General features: G+C 38.1%; 1 protein-coding gene across 6 annotated transcripts in view; it reads right to left on the bottom strand.

Annotated features, from left to right (window-relative positions):
• Nucleotides 1–25,721, bottom strand: part of Fbxo38 (F-box protein 38) — a 50,419-nt gene extending 24,698 nt beyond the window's left edge. For 4 of the 6 annotated variants that reach the window (XM_070036342.1, XM_070036345.1, XM_070036346.1 and 1 more), the window contains exons 1-10: nt 25,639–25,721; nt 18,295–18,479; nt 16,696–16,829; nt 15,049–15,212; nt 14,670–14,835; nt 11,059–11,196; nt 9,753–9,890; nt 6,963–7,056; nt 4,782–4,912; nt 873–1,043 (exon numbers count right to left, since the gene is read on the bottom strand). In XM_070036342.1, the coding sequence (XP_069892443.1) occupies nt 873–1,043; nt 4,782–4,912; nt 6,963–7,056; nt 9,753–9,890; nt 11,059–11,196; nt 14,670–14,835; nt 15,049–15,212; nt 16,696–16,829; nt 18,295–18,422 (1,264 nt within the window). In that variant the 5' untranslated portion in view covers nt 18,423–18,479; nt 25,639–25,721. Of the gene's footprint in view, nt 1–872; nt 1,044–4,781; nt 4,913–6,962; nt 7,057–9,752; nt 9,891–11,058; nt 11,197–14,669; nt 14,836–15,048; nt 15,213–16,695; nt 16,830–18,294; nt 18,480–22,855; nt 23,032–25,031; nt 25,053–25,638 lie in introns of those variants that run through there. The other 2 variants (XM_070036344.1, XM_070036343.1) reach the window with 2 other exon arrangements.
• Nucleotides 25,722–26,083: the final 362 nt, after the last annotated feature.

The following is a 26,083-nucleotide window of genomic DNA, read 5'->3' as shown; positions in this document are numbered from 1 at the left end:
CCTCTTACATCCAAAAGTTTATATTTTCCAATAATTTCTTGGTTTAGCTGGGCCACTGACAGAATTTAGCTTCTGGTAACTGAGATACAGTGGTTCTAAGGAATGATATCAACAGAGGCCCCATGTTTCTAAAATAATTCTGCAGGTGGCCTTTTGAAAACACATATGTAATTGTGAAGTGATCTGACAGCAAAAGGGGGTTGTTCTGCAGCTGTCAGTGAGGGGCTTTGTTTGGTTAAGATAGATGTCACACAAGAACTTCTAGCTCTAGATATATTTAAGGGTCTGTGATTTGAGGTATTTAAGGACCTTTAAAACAAAAAAAAATCATATTACTCCTTTCAAAAGAAAAATGAACTACAATCATAAGAAAAAACAAGCCAAAAAGTCACACTTCTGCAAATAGATTATCAGTTGGGAAGAGGTGGTCAGAAATAGAGTAGAATTTCCAGTCTACAGAAAAGTCATCTCAGGTTAATATTTAATGTGTCACCTAACTGAAGTTTTCAGTCCTTTCAGTGGATGTGCCATTTTGAAAGTAACTCCAAGAAAACAACTATAATACCTTAGGCCCTGCTAATAATTCCTAACCATAATCTTATGTGCTTCACCCAAACAAGTCCAAATAAGATCAACACACTGGAGTCTATAACCTGGACTGTACAAATTTCCAGGCAGAGAACTTCAGGAGTTCTATGAAACATTAGGTATACTTCCAGCCTGGTTATCAATGGTTCTCATTACTGTACAAACAATCCATATAAAATATCTATATTTTACATTATTGATGAAATCAAATCATACATAGAAAACAAAGACACATTTTATTTCATTATCAATAAAATGCAGTAGTATTTCTAAGCCTATAGTACCTGAGATCCAATTGTATGGGTTATGTAGATGGGGGCAATTATAAATTGCAAGATACTTGATACAGGAGAAGACTTCATTTACTGCTTTCATCCCTATATCAGTGATGATACCAGGATTTTCTACCACATCAGCCAAACCATACTTCACCAAATCTGCATTAGCCATTCTGCCTAGAAACAAAATTTCAAAGAAAGTCAACTTCTTAAGCATCTTGAAGCATCACTCATTTTGAACTCAGCATCTAGTATGACAGGATCATTGTTTCACATACTCATCATCAAGTTCAGTTTCATATATGGTAGCACTTGTACAAAACAAGAAATAACATTGTAAAACATGGGGAAAAGCTGAGTGCCAGTGGCTTTAACTACACAGGAGTCTGCTATCAGAATCAAAGGCTAGGCCTTAAGACTCCACCTTCAATTAATCAGCAAAATGCTAGACTAGAGTCATGGCTCAAGTGGTAGAATGCCAGCTGTGAGCAAGAATTCTGAGCAACAGCACAAGGAGCTGAGTTCAAGCCCTGGTACTGGCAGAAAAAACAAACAAATAAACAACAACAAAAAAATCCAAGGGATAGGTAGTAGGAAAATTTCGTAAAACTATTCAGAAAAGGAAATGAAAGAACAAAAAAGTCTTAAAAGTATAATGAAAAAGTATACTCTATTGGTTCAGGCATTGAAAAATAGCTTAAAAATGCAACTCCCCCATTGTATAAGGATCTTTTCTGAAGTCTAATGTGGCGATGTGGAGACTGGCAAAAACTGTGGGAATTCAGATTCAGTTTTGAACCTCACAGTAAACATCTACCTAGCCCCTAAAGAGTACTTCTAACTCTAGTACCTACTATAGAGACTGGTATAAAAGAGACTAGTGAAAGTTCTTCCATCCAATCCATACCACTGAGAGCCATCCTCCTCCACTGATTCCCATTATTCCTTCTCCCATCTGTGCCCCTCACTCTAAGACAGTCCATCAGACTATGAGAGTTCCTTAATTAATGGTGTTCACAGTTCTTACACAATTACCTGACAAACAGTGCAAAGAAAACGCTACAGCTCTAGGTGAAGGTGACCTGAATGAACATTATAGCCCTTTATACTTTCAGCTTGGAACATGCTGAAACCAATCTACTCCAAACTCTTCAAATTTAATTTTCCACATAGTTCTCACACACTCTTATTAGTGTTCAATTTTGGTATTTGCTGGTACTTCTCAGAGATCTCCTAATGTTAATCCTTTATTATTTAGCTTATCAGTGCTCCTGGAAAGAACCTGCCCTCCTGAACTGATGTGAAACTTGCCTTTTCTTTTTTTAAATTATTAATTGAACCAGTTTTCTGGACTGTCTGTATAAACAATGTGGCCTAACATGGCAAATGCAATCTTTGTCCTCAGTTCTTTGAGATTACTGTCCTGTCCCTGTCTTAGGTTTCCTACTTAACACAACTCTTCAAAACGCTGTGGTAAAACCTTCGATTCATTTTTGTTTTCTCTCTTCATCTCACAGAACAGCTGAAGGTAAAAGTTACAACTTACTAAATTTCCCAAGTATCAGATTGTGATACATATTCTGTTGTTTTAATTATTTCCTCTGAGCTACTCAAAAGTAGAAAAATATCTTACATGTTTAAATACTGACTTAATTTGCTGCAGACTCATGAATAACGTTAGGCAGGCTTCAATTCCACCTCTCCAATGCTCTGGATCTAAACAGTACTTCACACTTCTTCTAATGTATTATACTATTTTATATCCTTATACCTTCAATATGAAGCAATGAAATAATAAATCCATGTTAACTTTGGGTCACTGATTTGTTTTTTAGAAACATCATCAGTGCTTTAGCCTAGATCCATAACTAATCTACCCTGGCCCTATTTCTTTATTCCTAACATATAGCATTTACTTTCTCAAACCATTTATCATTAACATTTCCAACCTTTTTGTGTTTGTAGGTATGTTGTGTATATGTGCATGCACTACTGGAGTTTGAACTCAGGGACTACCACTTACGAGGTAGGCATTCTACCACTTGACCTCCTCTGATTCCCTAGCCCTTTGTATGGAGTCTTTTTTTTTTCTTTTAGGTGGGAACTGGAGCTTGAACTCAGGGTCTGTATTTCCCATTTTGCTTTGTAGCTCACAGATGGTGCCCTACCACTTGATCAACACCTCCCACTTCTAGCTTTTTGCCTGGTTCTTGTCTCCAGGACTGCCTTTGAACCTCCATTCACAAATCTCGTCCTTCTGAGCAGCTACAATTATAAGCCACTGGTGCTAGCCATAATGGTTACTTTTTGAGATAAGGTCTTATTTTATGACTACGTTGATCTGGATGGTGATCTTTCTATTTGTACATCCCCATGTAAGTAATTTACAAGCCAATGTTTGAAACAGCCTGTTAAACATGTTTGCCTAAGCTGTCATCAAATCACAATGCCTTGATCTGTCTCCCAAGTATCTAAGAATACAAGCTTAAGTCACCACTGCCCAGTTCATTTTCCTAATCTTGTCCTTAAAATTTTAATGTTAGGAAAAAAGATACTGTTTCTATTGATCTATCTTGACAGTCCCTTTCTAATAAAAATGGTTTCAGTAGAGGCCACTCCTCACCTCTTGGAGGGGTACTTCAAAGGCTCAATGAGATCGGATAAGTAAAGTCAAAGAGCACAAGTGAGCAGTGATCACTCGTCCCTTTGAGGTGCTGTCAGATGTACCTGGCACCCATCCTAAAACAGAGAATCCTAGGTGGTCTTTGGAGAAACAGAGGAGAGGAAGAGTGAACAAAAACAGAATGGTGTATAAAAGGACTAAGTGACTGCTAAAGATAAAATAAGAAAAAGAAAACCACATTTATCATATAGAGAGATTAGACATAAGATGAAAGCAAGGAAAGTTGTATTTTTGCCTGGTGCCGGTAGCTCACACCTGTAATCCTAGCTACTCAGGAGGCTGAGATCTGAGGATCGTGGTTCAAAGCCAGCCCAGGCAGAAAGTCCGTGAACTCTTATCTCCCATAAACCACCAGAAAACCAGAAGTGGCGCTGTAGCTCAAGTGGTAGAGCGCTCACCTTGAGCTGAAGAGCTAAGGGACAGCAGTTAGGCCCAGAGATCAAGCCCCATTACTGACAAAAAAAAAAAAAAAAAAAAAAAAAAAAAAGTTGTATTGTTTTACTTGACTGTACTGATAAATTAAGCCTTGTTTTTCTAAAATGCAAATCTGAGCCAAAGAAAAAAATACCAATTGGTGTGAAAGTGTAGTTCAAGGACCACTGCAAGAAACTAATTCTTGGACAAATAAAAACATGTTGGTGGTAGAAAACGTTTTTGTATGTCTTACTACTGTGATGTGGAAAATGGTCTGAAAAATGACATACATTTAAGCCTATAGGAATGTGTTCCCAATTGTAAATCCTTATCAGAAAGTGCTGTAAACAAGCCACAGAAGTTACCATTAAAGAAATGCTATTATGTGCTCCCACTATCTGGAAAAGCCAGAACCCCAGCAAGCTTATTATGGAAGTGAAGAGTATAGGCAGAAAATGGGAACACATAAGCCTCAGAAAATAGGAGCTCATAAGCCGCAGAAAGTGTGGCAGATTGAATTCAAGAAATGAAACCAAGCATAAAATTCTGTGGGGGAAAAAAAAAAGAAGCAGAATGGGAAAGAAACCTGAGCAGTGGAGTGGAGGAAGATCTTATTAGTATACTGACAGTCACTACATTTCCAATCATATGCCAACATCAGAGGTATTATGGGGGGAAAAAAATCATGTATTTTTGAAAGTTTCTTTCAAAGAAGCGAGAGCACCTGATTTCAACTTCTTATATTTGAGAAAACACAGCACATTACTGTGAAGTTACTTTTCTACAGTAGTTGTAGGCAATAAAAGAGGAAGTCTTACTCTGCAGTAAAAATTCATCTACATAACCCAGATGAAGAGTTTCAAACTGAGGAAACTCTAATTCTGCCATCTTTAGGGCAGAAAAAACACCATCTTTGGTTAGTGAAGGCTGGATCCGAACTTCATGTAACCTAGGAAAGAAAATAGCAGAATGAAAAGAAAGCCATCAGTATCAGATTCTTCCTGTTAGGTTTGGAAGGTTTAAAATTTAATTTTCATTAAGTATTACATATTAATATGTGAACAGCGTTTATCTCCTATCATTAAAAAAAAGAGGTATTTCCTTTAAAGGAGCAGTTTGAGTGTAGGATCATCTTCGACAGTATACTGAAGCTACAGTCATCCCAGCTATGTGGTGGCTTCACTGTATCTTTTTTTTTTTTAATGTTTAAATAGTGATCCCTCATCTATCTCAGTAGCTACAATAGGTGAAAATTTGTGAAGTAGCAGTAAGTGAACCATGACATAGTGAAGGATGACTGTCTAATGCTGCTATTTCAGATTTTCACCTATCCCAGAATCTCTGGAACATAGCTCCTGCAATAACCCCTGTTTTCACTGTATTTGATCCGGTGCCTTGCATCTTGTATGTACATTTTTATAATTTGGGGAGAGGAAGGGAAATAAAATGCTGTAATAAAGGATACAGGTTGACCCATTGTAATAATGAGATATACAAGACACTATGTTGAAAACAAAATTTACAACTTCGGGGCTGGTGGGACGCGGTGGAGGAGTTGGGGGAGGTGGGAGGGAAGGAATGGTTGGGTAAAAACAAAGGAGGAGGTAACAATGCTCAATAGAAAATGTACTCACTACCTTACTCACGTAACTGTAACCCCTCTGTACAGTATTTTTACAATAAAAAACACAAAATATAAGTGAGGGAATCACTGTATATATAAAATAACAATGAATTTCAGGGTGGCAATGGCTCATACCTGTAATCCTAGCTACTAAAGAGGCTGAGATCTGAGGATCACAGTTCAAAGCCAGCCCGGTCAGGAAAGTCCGTGACACTTTTTTATCTCCAATAAGCAACCAGAAAACCAGAAGTGACACTGTGGCTCAAGTGGCAGAGTACCAGCCTTGAGATAAAAAGCTGAGGGACAGTGCCCAGGCCCAGAATTCAAGCCCCACAACCAACAAAAAACAAAAACAAAAAAAAAACCAAAACAATGAATTATACAGTAAGAATTCTATATCTTTTCTAAGTGCTTTCCTCTTTTTCTGGCAGTGCTGGGGTTTAAACTCAGGGCCTTGAGCTTACCAATAAGCAGGATCTCTACCACTTGAGCCATGCTACAACCCTTCTTTGCTTTAGTCATCTGTCAGTTAAGAGTTTCACACTTTTTGTCTAGGGCTGGTATCAGACCCATGAGATCCTCCTACTTATACTACCTATATAGCTGGACTTATGTGGTAATTATGTATTACAACATTTGTGCTGTTTTTTGAGATGGGGATCTCATTAACTTATTGCCCAAGTTTGGCCTCCAACTTCCACCTTCCTGATCTTTGATCATTGAGTAGCTAAGGCTACAGGTATGGGCCATCGTATCTCACTTTGTAAGTGCTTTCTTCAGCCTGATAGTCAAGGTGAGAGTTTACCTTTTATATTGGTATGTCGTTAACATGTTTCTCAATGTTTCACTTCAATAAAGAATATTCTTCTATAGCAGGTAATAATATAGGTATTGCTAATTTTTGAAAGTATTTTACTTTAAAAATGAAAGTATAAATATTAAAAATGTGCTACAAAATAAGACATGATTAAAAACATTAAGATGTTAGAAGAGCAAATGTGGCAAATATAAAATGCAGATTTCTGAACAGCAAATTCCATCAGCAATTAATTCAGAAAACCATCAGAGATGAGAGGGGTTCCAACATTAGAGTTTCAACTCCAACTTCTGGGGGACTCAGCCATTTCAAGAGTCAAGTGCTTTCTCTGATATGAGACCACACCCTTAGAGGCTATCTTAGGTCTGGAATAAACCCAGTTCTAAAATTAAGATGACCACTAAATAACACCACATGCCATTTAAATAGCTCCTTTGTATTTTAAACTAAGTACTGTAAAACCTCACGTAGAAATACACAGATATTCCCCCAATTTTTTGTTAACACAAGAAAAAAAAATTTCTAAGACAAAAGGCACAGAGTAAAGAGGAAACATACCTACGAGCAGCAGTGATAATGAGGTAACCAAGATCTACTTCCAGAGCATTTTTGCAAGCTCCTAAAACAATGGTGTGCAAATTTCTAAAACCTCCTAAAGGAAAACAAAAGAAAACAAGCATTTCTTTTATCATAATACATTATGGTAAAGTCATTTACATAGACCTTAGAATTATCATTTAAAAGTAAATGTGTTTTACTTATGCATTCAAATTAATACATAAAACAAAAGATGATAATCATTCTGCAAATATATTTTAATGGCAACTGGAAATTCCAAAAGCATTAGACTAAGCAAGGATTTTCAGAAAGCTAGAAATTCATGAAGAAACTGTAAAGAAAGAATCTAGAGCACCCAATTAAAATTTGAGCCATCAGCCACCTGTAATCCTAGCTACTCAGGAAGCTGAGATCTAAGGATTTCTGTTTGAAGTCAGTCAGGGCAGAAAAGTCTATGAGATTCTTTTCTCTAATTAACCAACAAAAGCTGAAAGTGGGGCTGCAGTTCAAGTGGTAAAGCACCAACTTTAAGCAAGAAAGATCAGGGCCAGTGCCTAGGCCTTGAATGTAAGACCCATGACTTACACACTGACACAGACAAACTGAGCCTCCAATATACCATGGAACAAGATAAACATTATCTTACCTTCAACTTTTCTTTTGTTCTTGAAACTTGTATCTACATATTAAAATTGTTTTTAAGACAAAGAAATTTCACAAAGGATTGATTTGTCCATCCTGAATTTTATCAATAAAAGGTAAAATACATGGACTTTATGTCTGCTTTCTTACCAAACATCTCATTATGAGGTTCATCCACCCTGGTTGAAGGTGTTTCTAATTTTATTTATTTGTATTGCTTCATAGTTTCTTTTTTTGTTGTTGTTGTTGGTCGTGGGGCAAACTGGGCCTGAGCGCTGTCCCTTAGCTCTTCAGCTCAAGGCTAGCCCTCTACCACTTGAGCTACAGCACCACTTCCAGTTTTCTGGTGGTTTATTGGAGATAAGAGTTTTGCCCCAGGCTGGCTTTGAACCACGATCCTCAGATCTCAGCCTCCTGATTAGCTAGGATTACAGGTGTGAGCCACTAGCGCCCAGCCTTTTATAGTTTTTTATTGTGTGAACATGCCACATTTTAACTGCCCATTCTATTGCTGATTGGTATTTGCTTATTCCCATTTTATGTCTATTAGAAACAGTAATTCTAGAAAAAAATCTTGATTATGTCTTCCGAAGAAAATACATATGCATTTCTATTGTGTTTAAAGCCAGAAATGTCATTGTTATGTGTGTGGTCAATGTTAGTAGGTACTCTCACCAGCAATGTAAGAAAGGCCTGGCTGTTTCACATTTTAACAAACACTAATTTCATGTATATTATAGTTACTTTAGAGCTGTGAACAGCATTGTGATTTAATTTTTATCTCTAACATTCAGTAAAATTTATCCTTTTTTAATGCTTAATAGCCATATGGATAGTCTCTTTATGTGAAGGCTTTTCAGGACTTTTCTAATGAGTTGTCTGCTTTTTTCTTATTAATTTCAAGAACTCCTTACATATTATCAATACAAGTCTGCTAACAGATTTGTATTGAGAAGAGCTCTTCTTACTCTGTAGATTGGATTTTCACTCTTTTTATTATGCCTTTTGATATATATATATGTATAAATGTATTTATATATATACATATTTAAATGGTATTAGGTTTTTATGCTGTGTGCCTTACACTGTCTTCTTTAACAAATCATTACTTCCACAAGTAAAATATTTTTTAGAAGTTTTTATTTTCACATTCAGATATATGATCCACTTGGAATTAATTATTGTATCAGGAATGCTGAATTAGACCTTCAATTTTTCAACTATCAATTATCTAGGTGACTCTTTTTTCATTGCAATGAGATGACTACCATGAAGCACATTCTACTGTATATCATTTCTTAACTCTAAGTAAGAGATTGAGAGAAGAAACTTTTTTTCCCTTTTTTTTTCCTTTGTGCCAGTACTGAGATTTGAATCCAGGGCCTGGGCACCATCCTTGAACCTTTTGCTCAGGGCTAGTACTCTACCACTTAAGCCATAGCTACACTCCCTGCTTTCAGGGATTAATTGGAAATAAGTATCTCACACAGACCTTCTTGCAAGTCTGGCTTCAAAAGGCAATCCTCAGATCTCAGCTGGATTATAGGCATGAGACACCAGCACCCAGTTTCAATTTTTTTCTTTTAAAAGCCATTATATGATGGATGAACATAATATCAAGACACAGGATGTATGTTTTATATACTATACAATAAATACAGGCAGCAACATTAATAATGCATGAGTTCTTTTGAAGGCCTAGGCTATCCAAGCCTAAAATATCTCCATAGGGAGTAGAAATCGCTGATAACATGTCTAGGAAAGATTTTGAATATAATAAGATATTATTCATCAACCTAGTGATAATAAGAATCCAGGGGAAAAAAAGTAAAACTTGACTGTTTTTTTTTTTTGAGAAAATTAAACATTCATTAAAGAAGTAACTACTAGCCCATATGCTCATGGACACCTATCCATCAAATAAATATAGTCAGGACAAAGTGTAATTACTGACAAGCATTTTCCTAAAAGACTTGTAACTGAAGTCAAACAAAAAAGCTTAATGAATTTTTTTAACTGATTATTTTTGGCAGCACTGTGGTTAGAACTCAGAGCTTCACATTCACTAGTCAGGTATGCAACAATTTGAGCTAGCCTTCAGCCATAAAAGTTATTTTTAAAATGCTTAGTAAGTGAAGAAAATGATACCTGATCTCCAACTGTCTTCAACTACATGTTGGATAAGACCTCCAAGGAAAGGAACTCTAACCATTTCTAAATGTTCCAAGTTTCGGGCAGAGGCTAAGCCTGTTACTAGCGGGACGTATTTCAAGGAATTAGTAGGTCCTAGAAAACAACAACAAAAAAAGCTTTAATGGAACAATGCAAACTCCTAAAGACAAATTTTCAAATCAGCAACTGAAATGAATACATTATAAACTGTCTTAAGAGGATAAGGGAACTGTTGGCTTTCCATGGTCTGTAATTCTTACAAAGGAAAGGTTTAGTTAGCTATTAACCGTAGACTTAATTATCATAATAATTTTTTCAGTAACACTGACAACTATGGATTATTTCTTACAAACACACTGCTGAAGTCTCAATAGCTTTGAACTAAAAGTACCTTATGGGAAAACTGAAGATGAAATTTGATCCTTTACTCAAGTAAACAGATCAATCATAACATCTCTTTGTGAGATGTTTGTTATTAGATACTACGGAAGTTCATAAAACATATGGTTCTGTCATTAAAAGGCCCAAAATTAACATGAAGATACAACATGATCATTGCAAAAGGATAAAAAACCAGAATCAATCCAGTTTCAAAATATATTACATAAGAAAAAAAACAAAAAACCCAAAGTAAGCTGGAAAAACTGGCTTTCTGAAAATGTGTATATCTGGATGTATTTATGTATGTATGTCTGTATGTGTAGGGGAAGTAGTACACACCTTATGGTAAGAAAATAATAATATAGAGGACACAAAAGTAAAAGCTGTATAGTTATGTAGGTAAAAATGAACAAGATGTTACCCAAAAAGATGGTAGATCTTAGAAAGGAATCAATAAAATAAGGATATCAATAGGGACCCTGATTATGAACTTTGAAGCATAGCAGTTACCACCTAATACTCTAGGGAAGTAGCAACAATAAAGGCTTGTTCAGGAAAATAATATCATAAAAACAAGGTTTATGAGAGATTATGTCAGACAACTATATGTAAACAATTAGGAGACTAGAGACAAAAGCAGACTGAAATCTATTAAAACAATCCTATGGAATATAAAAAGTACTTATAAGATCTACATATTTGTAAAATCTGACTTTGTTTCTTTATTGTTGTTTCATTTTTTGATCAGGTTAAATACAAATACTTTCTACTATTTACAAAACACACTCAAAAGATAAGTTATAAAACATAAATAGTAATCATATAACTTGAATTACAAATGTAGCTTTGGAATGTTTTAGACTACTATGTGTTTAATTCTGCCATAGCTATGTATCATTACCTGCACAATTCCTCATGACAAAAGTTCTTAAGCTGATGCAAAGGAAGTCTTTAAATGGCTGTGGTTTAGTGAGTCTTACCCACTTCATATAAAGGTGCCTTAGCATTGGGATGCAAGGGATTTCAGGAACATTCACACCTAAAGTACATATATACAAAAGAGAATAAACAAGAAGATCACAAAAATACTCTGTACTTGGTAAGTTCAAGAATCTAGTGTTCAACATTTGTATACTTCAAGGAGATTTTTGTCAGAATAAGTTGTATGAAATTCATCAAGTATGGTGTACTTAAAAAATGTTGGTAAAAATAACTTATGTGAATTAAAATAAGGTTACATTATCTTTTTAGAAAAGGAATATGGCAAATGTGATTCAAATCATACTTCTACACTTACACATATAAGTCTCTTTCAAAACACTACAACTCTTCCAGAATATATTTGCCCAAAAGATGAAAAATGATAACAGGTTTCTGAAAGAAGCATTTTGAAAATGGAGACAAAGTATACAAATTTATGATTATCATAACTGTTGTCCCTCCAGTAGGAAAACTAAATTTGTCAACCACAAAGTAAACTAGCTAGCTAGATTTCAATATAGTAGTTTGTAGAAGATAAAGAAGACAGAGCTTGAAAAGTCATTTCTACAATTATAGGTAGGAAAATCTTTCTAGCTTAGCTCTAAAAGACAATCAGACAAGCATTAATTTTAAAAGCTCAAACTGATGATAACTTTTGTTTAGATCAATGAGGGACTTAACAATAGACTCATACTAAGAGATGATCATAGCTGGAAAAAGGAGGAAGGTATTCTAGAATGGAGTGCCGGGAACTCAGGAAATATGGAAGAAACAAAAAGACTGATAACTTGTAAGAAACTTACTCCAACAGACTGAACACTGTAAACAACAGAAAGCCAAGGGAACTCAAGAAGCCAGAGTAATACTACTGAAGAATCAGTAGCTGGAAAAACTAGTTTAATGAAACTGTTAAGATTAACAGTTTGGGGGGCTGGGAAGGTGGCTCAGTGGTAGAGCGCTTGCCTTGTATGCCTGAGGCCCTGGGTTCAATTCCTCAGCACCACATAAGAAAAAAGAAAAAAGATTAACAGTTTGGGGGCTGGGAAGGTGACTCAGTGGTAGAGTGCTTGCCTTGCATGCCAGAGGCCCTGGGTTCAATTCCTCAGCACCACATAAGAAAAAAGGAAAAAGCCGGAAGAGGCGCTGTGGTTCAAGGGGGGTAGGGCGCTAGTCTTGAGCTGAAGAGCTGAGGGACAGCGCCCAAGCTCAGAATTTAGGCTCCATGACCAGACCCCCCCCCAAAAAAAAAAAAAACAAAACTGCTCATCATTTCAGTACAAGTTGTCATGTTGAAAACAAACTTTACAACTTTGGTGGGGGGGAGGATTGGGTGGGGGGGCGGGGGGAGGCTGGGAAGGGTAAACAAAGGAGAAGGCTACAATGCTTGATAAGAAATGTACTCATTATCTTGCCCATGTAATTGTAACCCCTCTGTACAGTATTTTCACAATAAAAAAAAAATAAAAAAAAGATTAACAGTTTGCTAACAAGAGCAAATAGGGAAAGCAAAATCAGAGTATTTTTTTAAATTATCTTTAAGTGGTTGTACAAAGAAGTTGTATTCAGAGTATTTAATGGTTGATTCTTTAAAAGCCAAACCTTATAGCATGTTCCCCTGCTACAAAAATAACTCCTTACCCCTCATCCTCTCAAAACAAAATGGGGAACTTTAGCTTTAACTATGCAAACATACCATATGGCAACAGATGGAAAGTAAAATTAAAGACCAAAGGAAACAAACAGAAAGCAGATGGAGGTGCACAATGTAGTATTCCTAAATTAAGTTTAGCATCAACAAGGAAGGTGTTAGTATGGATTAAACTGATTAAAAGACACAACTGAGAAAGGATAAGAATGATTCAAAGACAGTTCTCCTATGTTTAATCCATAGTCTGCCTCTAACTTATTCTACAAAAGACACTCTTACCCATCTACCATTCATTTTCATTAATTTATTGTACATCTTTGTATCACTACAATACAGTTAGAATTAAACTGTTGAATCAATCACTTAATGAATCTCAATAAAACCAGGTATATTGGTAATTAACTGTTAACACAGAAAATACAAAGGTATAAAAGTTTTTAACTTTAGGAGCATTCTATGCCCAGGAAAATTTTATGCTTGGAGAAGATACAGGAAAACTAAAGCAACTTAGGAGTTTTTGTTTGAAATGCTTTAGATGAAGCTGTGTAATAAAGTGTCTATTTAAATAAATTGGTTCAGCATGGTGGCATATGCCTGTGATATCAACCCTTGGAAAATAAAGGCAGGATGATCACTAATTACAGGCCAGCTTGAATGACATAGCAAGAAAATGCCTCAAAAACAGCCTAAACAAGTAAATACTAACATAAAATATTCAGTTCCTTTGTTTTCACTAGCCATAATAGGTACTACAAGGAAAAATAGGACATTTTCCTATTTTAAAATTAATATAAGTTCACAATAAAAAATAAATTAAAAAAATTTTTAAAAAATAAAAGAAATCTGAAAAAAATCCTATATAAAATCCTTAAAAAAAAAAAACTAATATAAGTAGACTCTTCCACTACAGGACAGAACTAGGAATAAACAGGTATATATGAGAAGAATAAAGCACAGAAGGGCAAGATTCTAGCTCAGTGGAGAAAAAAAAAAAATAGAAAAAAAAAAGCCCACATAATTTTCTCAACTACTCAAACTATCTCTAAAATGGGAACAGACTACTTTAAAGCGGCATTTGTCCCTGACAGATCTAGTTAATGGGAAATTGAAATTTTTATATAGGTTTCTTTTTCATTGTTGTTGTTATTGCTAGTACTGGGGCTTAAACTCAGTGCCCTGTACTCTCATGTAGCTGTTACTCACAGCTGATGCTCTAGCTCTACCGCCTAAGCCACATCAATGCAGCACTCTACCACTTGAACCAAAAAGCCATTTCTAAAATTCTCATTCATTTTTTTTTATTGTGAAAATACCGTAGAGAGGGGTTACATTTACATGGGCAAGGTAATAAGTGCATTTCTTGTCAAGCATTGTTGCCTCCTCCTTCCTTCCCATCTCTCCCCTCCTCCTCCCCCACTCCCCTTCCCCGCGCCAAAGTTTTAAAATTCATTTTTGACATAACATCTTGTACATCTCATTATTGCAATGGGTCCACCTGTATCACCATTTAAACAATTTGTTTTTTCCCTTCCCCTCCACAAATTATACCAACATCAAATACAGTGAAAATGGGTTATATTGTGGGAGAGGGACATAGGTCCCATGGTTTCCCTTATTTGCAACTAGTATATGTCTGAGACAAGCAGAAATGGTCAGATAAGTTGATGTTAAGCGAAATGAACCCCAAGAAAAGGATTCAAATGTTTTTTCTTTCTGGCTATTGTTTCTAACATATTTATAAGATATTTCTTTTTGCTTTGTATGTCCTTCCCCCATGGTATAACCCCTGTTTTCACTGTATTTGATGTTCTCATTGATTTAATGAATATTCAGTTATATAGCATTTTGAAGCAATGCAAGTGACCTAGGAAATAAGTACTCACCAACTAAATGTAATGTTTGAATTTTCGCTCCTATAGGAATTTTCAGTTTATTTTCGGGAGGAATTGGAAATGCTCCATTACGATTACGAAATTTCCCCAGAATATGGACATGTGGCATATATGTCCAAATGGATTCTACCAACTCCAAATGCGATGTTTCCACACCCTAGAAAATAGCATCAAAACAAGCAAAAGAAAGGTTTTTCACTGAGCAAATGATTCTAATGCTTCTTTCTGTATCATAAGATACTAAGTATGCAATGAAACAGAAGATAAAAGTGTACTATGGCTAAAATCTTCATGTAAGCCAGCAAGTATGTCATTCTTCTAATCCATTATTTCACCAATCGTATCAAAATATCTAGTCAGGTGTACTCACCACCAAGTTTGGGCATGCTTGTAAAGCTTCTAGAACTCCTGGAATGCTGAAAGCCTCATGGCCCCTTACTCTTCGCCTCTCAAGATACCGAGGGTGAAGGCCATACAGCTGCTCAACATCTGGCATCTTCTTCAAAAGTGTTAGAAAACTGGAATCTGTGAAGCCTGAGACGTTCAGAAGCATTTAGAGCCAGGGTCATCTTTCTAATTTGCTTATAACTTATAGTCCTATTTCAATTATTTATGCATTTACATATTTATTTATTTGGTGCTGGTCCTGGGTTTGCATTCAGTGTATGACATAGGAACTCAGCTATCCTGTCTCATTAATTCCACCTCCAGAATTCTCGCTGGCCTAACCTCTGCTAAAGCCAATCTCATATATAAGATAACCTCTCTTTTACAATGCCCTAAATGTTTTCTTATCTGCTACAAACTATCACTCCCTGGAATTACATGACCCTTTTTCCTAAAGGATGAATTTTTCAGGTAACTGAAGACAAACTATAGTTTGCTGCCACCAAACTAAATTCTAGCCGACTAAAGGGATACATAACTACTGTGGCCAACTGATAACAGTTATCAGTGACTCATGAGAGGACACAGCATCCAAAATGCTGACATTATAGCATAACACAGAGGCACTCTGTTCTGTGGTGCAGAACAAAACAAGATAATTACCTCCTCAGCCCTTCATCTCTGTTAAAGGATTTTTTTTTTTGGGGGGGGGGGCGGAGCGCGGGTTGGTCATGGAGCTTGAACTCTGGGCTCTTCAGCTCAAGGCCAGCACTCTACCACTTGAGCCACAGCGCCACTTCTGGTTTTCCAGTGGTTAATTGGAGATAAGAGTCTCACGGATTTTCTTGCCTGGGCGCCTGGCTGTTAAAGGATATTTTTGATGCTCTTCATGCTCACCACATGTTGAAAGTTTCATTGTATGGATATCATAGTACAGCACATGAATTCATGGATTGTTGAAGTCTTTTTTTTTTTTAATTTTTGGCCTTTTAATTTTTTCCTTTCAGGTGTGCTTTGCTTAGCTAATGTCCTCAACTTACTTTACCAATTGATTCTATCTGAAGTACCCTAGTTGTGCTTGGGCTGCTAAGTGTTATAGGTGAAAAACTCAGATTTGAAAATCTCTTAAGTCTTAGGATAGGATACGTTTTTAAAATGAAAGTTACACAAGTACAACTTTGGCCAATTAAGCCACATTAGAAAACAGAAACAAATATTTAACTTTATTTGTAAAGCTGCAGTTAAGCTAGAGAAGAAAACCATGATGAAGAATGTCACTGACCACCAGAAAACCTGCATCATAAAATAAAAGAACACATCTGCTAATCTGACATACATATATAATCAATCAAGGGCTCAGTAAGTGTTCTCCAATCATATACATGTACAACAGGCTAATATAGCTCCTTAAGGAGTAGGAAATGAAAATACAAGACCAATCAAATGGTAAAGCATTAGGCAAAAACACATTTCACCAACCTAAAACAAAATAGTTTCAATTACTGTATCCTCAAAACACAAAGTGACTCAGCTTGCCTTTAAAACAACAACAACAAAAAAATCACATTCCATGCCCACTCTCACTACTTTCCAGCAGCTATAATGTACCTTACGGGCTGCATCTACTTACCACTTGGCATGTATTCCCACCACCTCCCGGCACACAGGTCCACAACCCTTACAACTCTGAGATACAGAGTCACTGCTTCCTTTAGCTTCCGGGAAAGACATTCCATACACATGATATCCTGCAGAGGGAGGTACCTTTGTAAGAAAAAGAAACTTAAATTTATCAAGTAGGTAATTACTTCCTTTCACTAAATATGTTTGCTTCTGCCATTTTCTTAGCCTATTTCAAATGAAATAAGATCTTTGGGATACTGTCAGGACTTTAAGATTTTATTGTAACAAGGAAGTCAGCAAATTCTCAAGTATCCAAATAAAATATTGCCTTCTCCATAGAGTATTTGATTAAAAAAGTAAAATAAAACCAAACAAAAATCAGGTATCAGTGGCTTACACTTAAGAGGCAGAGATCAGGAGAAGCACAAAGTTTGTAAGACTCCATTTCAACCAATAGCTGGGGCACACTGATGCACACCTGTCTCCCAACTTCAAGAAAGGCTGAGATTGGGAGGATTAAGGCTCAAAGGTTAGTATGGACAAAAAAAGTTCAGAAGACCCCACTGCAACAAAATAACCTTGATATAGTGATATGTGCCTATCATTCTAGCTATGGCAGAAAGCATACATAGGAGGATCAGAATCCAGACAAGGCTGGACACAAAAGCAAGATCTTATCTCAAAATTATCAGAGCAAAAAGCCGGAAGCATGGCTCAAGTGGCAGAGAGCCTACCTAACAAGCACAAAGCCTGGAGCACAAATCTCAGTACCACAAAATAATATTATGCAAATCAATGTAGTAATATGAAGAGACAGAGCATAACCATAACCATTAACATCAAGCATTTATACAACATAACTAAGATGATGAGTGCTTTAAAATCACCAGCTTTTAACTTTGAAATAATACCTTTATATCTTAGTCCACAGCTGGTAAATGGTCGACCTAACTGGGTCCAGAGAAAAACTATGATAGAATCACATTTTTTTTTCTGAAGGGTATGAATATCAGACAATGACCGAAAGACAGCAATGGAAAGTGAAATGACATATTTTCATTTTTGGTTTCTTTAATGGTTGTTTTAACACAGTTTGGTAAAAACAGAATTTTAAAAATTTGTTTGAAGAAATCCTCCACAGTGTTTAAATCATAAAGCAACTTAAATATCCATACAGCGGATAGTTTAAACGGTAGTTTGTTTCAGAAATATTTTTGTTTTAACCATTTATACATATCAACAAAATGTCTCTCTGTGAGTTATAGTTAAAAAAAAATCAGAAACACTACAAAAAGTGTCACATGGTAGTTTTATGATGGAATAGCAGTCAGCAAATCAATAAATATTTCAAGAAGCCCAGAAGTGTTTATCCAGAGAAGGGCTGTCCAAAAGAACTTCTCTTACAGTAGCCCAAAGCTGTCCCATCCAATAGCTACCAAACACATGTGCTACTAAAACTTGAAATGCAGCTAGTACCACGGAGGAACTGGATTTTCATTTCACTTAAATTTCAAAGTTGCATGTAGTTTAGTGGCTACCACATCAAACAACACAGCACTAGGTTGCTCTTACAACTCAGGCAAGTGAAAGTCAAACAAAATCCTACCTAAAAATATGGCAAAGTACTTCATGTGAAAGTTGATTCATGTAGTCCTTGGTTTCATCTGATATTGTTTCCTCTGTGATATCACTATTCATCAGACATATTTTAACACTTTTCTTTCGTGGCCCCATTGCTGTGTTGTCTTCAGTATCAAAAAGCAAATCTCTCCTTGTTTGAGATCAAAGCACCTGAAAGGCAAACAGAGAATAGAATATACACTAAAGAAGAACAGACTCAAACACAAAATCATTTCTGTAACAACACAGGTAAAATGCTTATTTGAAATACTGATAAGGCTTAAAATATTGATAGTAGCTTATCAGAATGGTAAATTGCATGTTAAAATTAAGAAAAGCATTCATTTATTCTGTTTGAGAAACATACAGTTAAAATTATATGTAAAGTAAGATAATTAAACTATGTAACCAAAACCTCTTTCAACTCCAGGAGCTTGTATTCAATGTAAGGATAAGTGCAATGTAAATGAATGAAGACATGCCTGAACATGAATGAACCTCCCTTCAGCTGTCAATTTATGCCACCTTTCCAACTGCAATTCTCTCAACTAAATGTGAGAAAGTAAGACTATACTAAATGAAGCACAATGTGCGAATGTGATAAAAACTATTAACCCCCTACTCCTCAAAAACACAAAATAAAACAAAACATCAAGCTGGGTGCTGGTGGCTCATGCCTAAAAACCTAGCTACTCAGAAGGCTTAGATCTGAGGATCAAGGTTGGAAGCCAACATGGCAGAAAAGACCACAAGTCTCTTACTACAATTAACTACCAAAAGGCTGGAAGTGCAGCTGTGGCTCAAGTGTAGCCTTAAGCACAGACACTAAGAGACAACACTCAAGCCCTGAGTTCAAGCTCCAGATCTGGCACAACAATTAATTAAATGAAATATACTCCAGGCCAGATGCTGGTCCCTCATGCCTATAAGCCTAGCTTCTCAAGATGCTAAGATACCTAAGGATCAAGGTTGGAAGGCAGCCAAAGTAGGAAAGTCCAGTAAGACTCGTGTCTCCAACTAACTAGTAAAATGCTCAATCACGTAAGCTCCACTTCCAGCTTTTTGGTGGTTAATTGGAGAAGAAAAAAAAAAAGTCTCAGGACTCTCCTGCCTGGACTAGCTTTGAACTACAATCCTCAGACCTCAGCCTCCCAAGTAACTAGGATTATAGGCTTGGGCCACGAGTACCTGGCCCTAATATGCTATTAACTCTGGCTTGAATATACTTTCTCCATCTCTTTCTTGCTTAGAAAACCACTCATTGGCCTTTAAAAAGTGTGTCTTCTATGAAATCAAGTACTCCATCTGAGTTCTTTGTAGAACTTACCCTATGCCTGTATAACAGTTAGTGCATGGTCTTATGGACATACTTTAGCCAGGAAACGGGACTCTATCTTGCCTCCAGGTGGTAACAAGTCCTAGCACATAATAAATCCTCAAATGTCTGACTGATGCATAGCCATCAGTCTATTATTTCATGTACATCCACTAGCTTCAAGGATGCTACTGCTAAAAACAATTTCACACGGCTGTGAACAGTGATTATAGCAATCAATGATCTCAACAAGCATAGAATCCAGGTGATAATGCTAATAGAGTTTGTTCCTATAAGGACATGCATACCAGTGATCTTCTACATATGCAAAAGCACCTAAAACACTATTAACCAAAAGAGTCCAATCCATGTAATGACTGAATACATACAAACGCTATATACATTATACAGAGGTTGTTAGGTCTCCAGTAAGCTGCCCCCTCCCCAAATCTACTTAACCTGCACTCTGCAAAAACAATAAATATCAAAAAGCCTAAATTACCAGGACTAACAAAATTTTTGGTAGTAGTACGATTATATTTCCTGTAGTATGCCTTTAAGATTTGATCTTTTAGTTAGCTCTTTAACAGGTGAAATAAGGAGTCTTTTGCTCTAAATCTCAGGCAGGAAAAGGATTTATGGAGATAAAAATTGGGATAAAGGAAGCTCTATGTGGAGTCTTTTGAGGAACCTCCATACTACTTTCCAAAGTGGTTGAACAAGTTTACACTCCCACCAACAATGAAGTAGGGTTCCCTTCCAGCCACATCCCCTCCAGGATCTGTTGTTATCAGAGTTCTTGATTATGGCCATTCTAACTGGGGTGAGGCGGTATCTCAATGTTGTTTTGTATTTCTTTTATGGCTAAGGAGATTGAGCATTTCTTCATGGTTCCTCATAAGACTCCACATAGAGCTCCCCTATGACCCAGCAATCCCACTTTGGGGCATTTACCCAAATAATCACAAACAAGACCATACTAAAGCTACCAGCACAACTATGTTTATTGCAGCATTATTTACCATAGCTAATACATGGAACCAACCTAGATGCCCCTCAGTAGATGAATGGATCAAGAAAATATGGTATATATACACAATGAAATTCTATGCCTCCATCAGAAAGAATGACATTGTCCCATTTGTTAGGAAATGGAAAGACTTTGAAAAATTATATTAAGTGAAGTAAGCCATGCCCAAAGAAACATAGGTCCCATGATTTCCCTTATTTGCAATAACTAGTATATGTCTGAGACAAGCAGAAATGGTCAGATAAGTTGATGTTAGGTGAAATGAACCCCAAGATAAGGACTCAAATGGTTTTTCTTTCTTGCTATTGTTTCTTACATATTTATAAGATGATTTCTTTGTTGCTTTGTATGTCCCTCTCCCACAGTATAACCCCTGTTTTCACTGTATTTGATGTTGGTATAATTTGGGGAGGGGAAGGAAAAAAACATTGTTTAAATAGGGATACAGGTGGACCCATTGGAACAATGAGTACAAGATGTTATGTTGAAAAATGAACTTTATAACTTTGGTGGGGGGGGGAGGCAGATGGGAAGGGATGGGAAGGGGAAACAAAGGAGGAAGCAACAATGCTTGATAAGAAATGTATTCATTACCTTGCTCATGTAATTATAACCCTTTGTATGGTATTTTCACAATTAAAAAAAATGGGATAAAGGACTGACCTATAACCTCCCCAGTCCAAACAGATGTCTATTCCTGGAAATGAGAAGGAAATAAAAAGCTTCCTAAGTAAAGGACTTGTTTAACTTCCCTCACCACACCTCCACCTCTTGACAAAGAACAAAATTCTTTCACCTAAACTTGGCTACAGGCCAGACTTGGTGGATTATACCTGCAATCCCAAGTACTTGGGAGGTATAGATCAGGTGGACTGGAGTTTGAGGCAAGCCTAGGCAAAGTCAGTGAGCGTACATCTCAACAAATAAGCTGAGCACCTAGTGTACGCAACTCTAGTATGTAGAAGGCATGGGTAGGAGGATTGTGAGACCAGCCAGAAGCAAAAAAATGAAATCCTATCTGAAAAAGGATCCAAAGAAATAAGGGACAGGGGCATGTCTCAAGTAGTAGACAAGTGCATGGCCTTGGATTCAAACCCTACTACCAAATAAATAAATAAGAAGAATAAAATGGCAACCATCATCTAAGTCAAAAACCCAGCGAGCCTATCACAGGCATTGTGAAATATGGGCCTCCTTTCCCCATATGCAAAGAAAACACTCCTCCCCTTGGGATTTCCAACACAGGGGGGAAAAAGGCCATACTGTTTTGTTTTCCCCCTTTCCTTTTCAGTCCCCTTTAGTCAAAATAATACCATACTACTGAACATTCTGCCGTTTCTAGAGAACTCAACAAAGCAGTAGCAGGTTCAAAGACAGTAAAGGAAGGAAAATTTGATCTAGCAGGAGTCATGGAGGGTGATGAACAGGTAAGTATAAGATCTCTGTCTTCTAGGAAGGCTGCATTTTTGCAGCACCGTTTGTTATTTCTAGGGTTCTGGAGTCTTAGACTCAGAAACACAAAGAACTAAAGGGACCTTTAGAGATTGCATAGTCACCCTGTTTATTTTGTGGGGTGTTAAAAGCGCATCTGAAAGTGTGACAGAAAGTGTTATATCATCTCCCTAGTTTCACAAGAACAGAATTACAAATGCAATTTCAGAGGGCTCAAGACACCTAGCCATCCCTATTCAGTAAGTCTCTTGCCAAAGGTCACTTAGAAAGGTCAAGGCCCAGTATGGGATTCAGACTTCCGACCTATACTGTACAACCTATTATCAAGTTAGCTTTCTGACACTGTAGCTTGCTGTCCTGCATTCTAGAGCTATGTCCCAATGCCTGAAATGGATTTCAGGATTCTGTGATAGAACTGCCTCTGACACATACCTTACTTCATACATTAAGGTTCGTGGTTCCTCTCATTTAGTGTCCGACACAATAGGCCATAGCCATCCAGGCAGCCTACTGTAATTCCTTGGCCACCTCTTTAAAGATGATAGCTAAAGAAAGCTTTACATTTGTCCCAGAATCCCAGGCAGATTAAGTCTGAGTTGTTTGTGAATATACTCTAAACCAAAGACCCTCAGAAATATTTCTCTAAAGAGTGTTCTTTTCTCCTTTTGTTCTTTCAGTCCAAATATCTTTCCTATTCCAAATGAAATATTACTACAAATTTATTTGGGTCACACTCCAAATCATGCCTACCTTTTTTTTTTTTTGGTTGGTCGTGGGGCTTGAACTCTGGGCTTGAGCACTGTCTCTGCGCTCTTCAGCTCAAGGCGAGCGCTCTACCACTTGAGCCACAGCACCACTTCTGGTTTTCTGATGGTTTATTGGAAATAGTCTCACGAACTTTTTGCCTGGGAAATAACATTAACTCGCTTGCAAAATCAAATTCTTCTTAGTCTTCTATTTCCACTTTGTATTTCTAACACTTTGTATTTTTAACACTTATAGTTCACAATTCTAAAAATCGTTGATACCTAAACAATCTTTACTCCTTAACTTCCTAAAACCTTTCACAATTAAAAGTCTTCCTATATATGTTTTACCTTGTCAACATCCTCTATTCCTGACTTACTCTACTAGCTATTCCATTCCTCAGAACACACTAGGTGATCTAGAACATGTTTGTCTTTTACTAGCATGTCATAGGGCAGAGACAAACCGTTTTGTCTTGCAACTGGCCAAAAATTCACCATCTCTTCATAAATATATGTGTGTATATATAATATTATATATAAATATATTATATAATTTTACAATTTGTATTTTTTTGTTTGTTCATTTTTCTTGCCCAAGCCTGGGCTTGAACTCAGGGCCTCACACTCTAGCTTGCTGTTTATGACTGGCATTCTACTTTTGCTCTACTCTACTACTAGCTCAGCTTTTTGATAGTTAATTGGAGATAATAGTCTTGGGGGCTCTTCTGCCTGGGCTGGCTTCAAACTTTGATTCTCCAGGTGTCAGCCTTCTGGATAGCTAGGATTCCAGGTGTGAGCCACTGGCCTGGCTTTTTTACCCACAATTTTGAACCAAGTTCTCAGTCTGTTACCAATTAATAACAATTCTCTGGAAAAAAAACTTCTTATGGATACTCAAATCTAATCATCCATTCATTTATTCAATTTTCATTTACTACCTACTGAATACCCAGTTGTGGTGACATCGCCTAATGAAACTCATAGTCTTAGACTGTTTCGAAACTTTCCTACCATAGTCACTTCAGTTCCCTACAACTTAAATTACTTTTCATTATCCTTAAGAACCTCCCCCACAAAAAAAATATAGACACATTAAAAAAACAAAAATCCCAAACATCTTATCACACTTAAAACTTTCCAGTGTCTTCAATTCTATGGTCAAGGGTTTCCCTGACCTTCAATTTTTCTAATCCCTTTTATTGGCTTCAACATGTCAAAGTAATCTTGCATGTCACTTAATATGAATAAAATAATGTATTTACTGCCTATGACTCTTGCCTAAAGAGATAACATATGTACCACATTGCCCTAAAAGAAAAACAAGGACAAACAGAATTATACTGCTAAAAACACCATAGGCATCCAGCTCAACTATTTCTTTCCAACAAAGTGAGGCCCAGAAAAAGTGAGCCTGCCTCAAAGGAGTCAAAATATATACTACTGCTGAAGCAAGGGTTCTAGCCTTCAACTCCAGTTCAAGTCCAACTTTATTTCACTATGTACCACCTAATCTAACTGAAACCAGTAATTTCTTTTTCCTTTTTTTTCCCCTATACTATATGACTGTACCTCAGACTCACGGCCATTTAAACATGTACACACATGTGTACATGCATACATACATACACACAGCCATATTCTTCACCCAAAGCAAACACTAAAATTGCACCTTCACAAATTCTGAAGGGAGGGACGGAGGTTTACAGGTCATCGAAACCAGTAATTCTCAGAATGCAAGCTTACAAAGCACAAGCAAACATTTGTTTTTCAATCTACCACGATAAAGCATATGTCTTCCACACCACCATCTTTTTTTCTCCTCCATAAACATCCTAGCCTTACGCTGCCATTACTTCATCCTTCGGTGGTGATGGAGTGAGAAAGAACGTTAAGAACTAGGTACGCTTCCACTTTGACAGGTGAGAAGTCGCTCCAGTTCAAAGAGAGGAAGAGAATTGTGCAAGATCCACTATCAAGTGAACAAAAAAAAAAACTACAAGACAACAACTAAAGTCCCCTTTCTTTCTTTCTTTTTTTTCACTCTGGAGTGATCTACACCACTAGGTAATACGTGTAGGCCAAGTTTCCTGGCCGGAACTTCTCACTGGCGCAGGAACCTCGAGCTTGGCCCTTTGGAGACCCCGGTATCTGGAACGAACACGACCGATCTCTCTCACCAGCCAGCTCTCGGCTACGCAGGGGAGGGGAGCGGGGGAGGTGGCAGGGAGGGCATGCCCGGCACGTCTTGCCTCTAAGGACTCCAGGAAGAGGGGGTTCACCATCATGTCAGAGCTGGCTAGGATGTAAGAAGGACTCAGTGTCGGCTTTTTGGGGTTTTTGTGTCCACGGGAGCGCACGGTGGCACGGGGTGGTGAACCCGGGGCGGAGAGCCAGGGGACCAGGGTCAGACCAAGACTTCGGGGCCTCGCAGAGGACCTGGCTTTGGGACGGCCCTCCCCGCCCCCCCCCCCGCGGCGCCGCCACCACCAGCCTTTCCTCCGCGCAACGGCAGACACGACGACTGGACATCCAGGTCGCGGACTTCGCGAGGGGTAGGGGTCCCCAGTGCAGGCCCCAACAGCCCGCTGGGTCGAGGCCCGGGCGCCCCAACTACGGACCCGACCCCTCCGCGCCCGGCGGCTCTAGGCCCCAGGGTTCCCGAGGCCGAGGGCCCAGGCGGCTGGAAGCCCCGGAAGGCTGCGCGGCGCCGCCGCTGCCCGCTCCCGCACCCTCAGCCTGGCCGCCCGCCTCCGGGTCCGAGGCCCCCCCGGGCGCCTGCCTCACCTACGCCGGCCCAGCGCCTGTTATTGTGGTTGAGCGGGAGGGAAGAAACTCCACAGGCACTTCCCGCGGCCCCCCCCACCTCCGGGGACTTCCGCTTCCGGCGCCGCACGGGCATTCCGGGATGGCGTCATCTCGCCGCCATCTTGGGTGTGGATAGGTCCGCGCGAGGCCGCCATCTGGAGAGTGGCGCCATGGTTCACCCTGGCCCGGAAGTTCTGCCCCGGAAGGCGGTGGGGAAGCCGACGTGTTGGAACCCCCCGGAGCTGGTCTGTCATGTGCAAATGAACAGTCTTCACTAGAGTTCTTTTTGCTCTTCTCTGCCGGGAATGGACACAGAGGGCCTGCGCCATGGAAGACCTCCCTGCGTACCCAGTGTGCCTTGCGCGTGGTTCCCAGCGCTCCTAGTCCGCTGGGCCTTGCGTCAAACCTTCACGTGGCCGACACA

Source organism: Dipodomys merriami, unplaced genomic scaffold, assembly GCF_024711535.1.
Source record: "Dipodomys merriami isolate MVZ:Mamm:240054 unplaced genomic scaffold, mDipMer1.0.p SCAF_27, whole genome shotgun sequence".
Lineage (NCBI taxonomy): Eukaryota > Metazoa > Chordata > Mammalia > Rodentia > Heteromyidae > Dipodomys > Dipodomys merriami.
The sequence above is the reverse complement of the archived record's forward strand: the minus strand, read 5'-3'. Positions and strand labels throughout refer to the sequence as shown.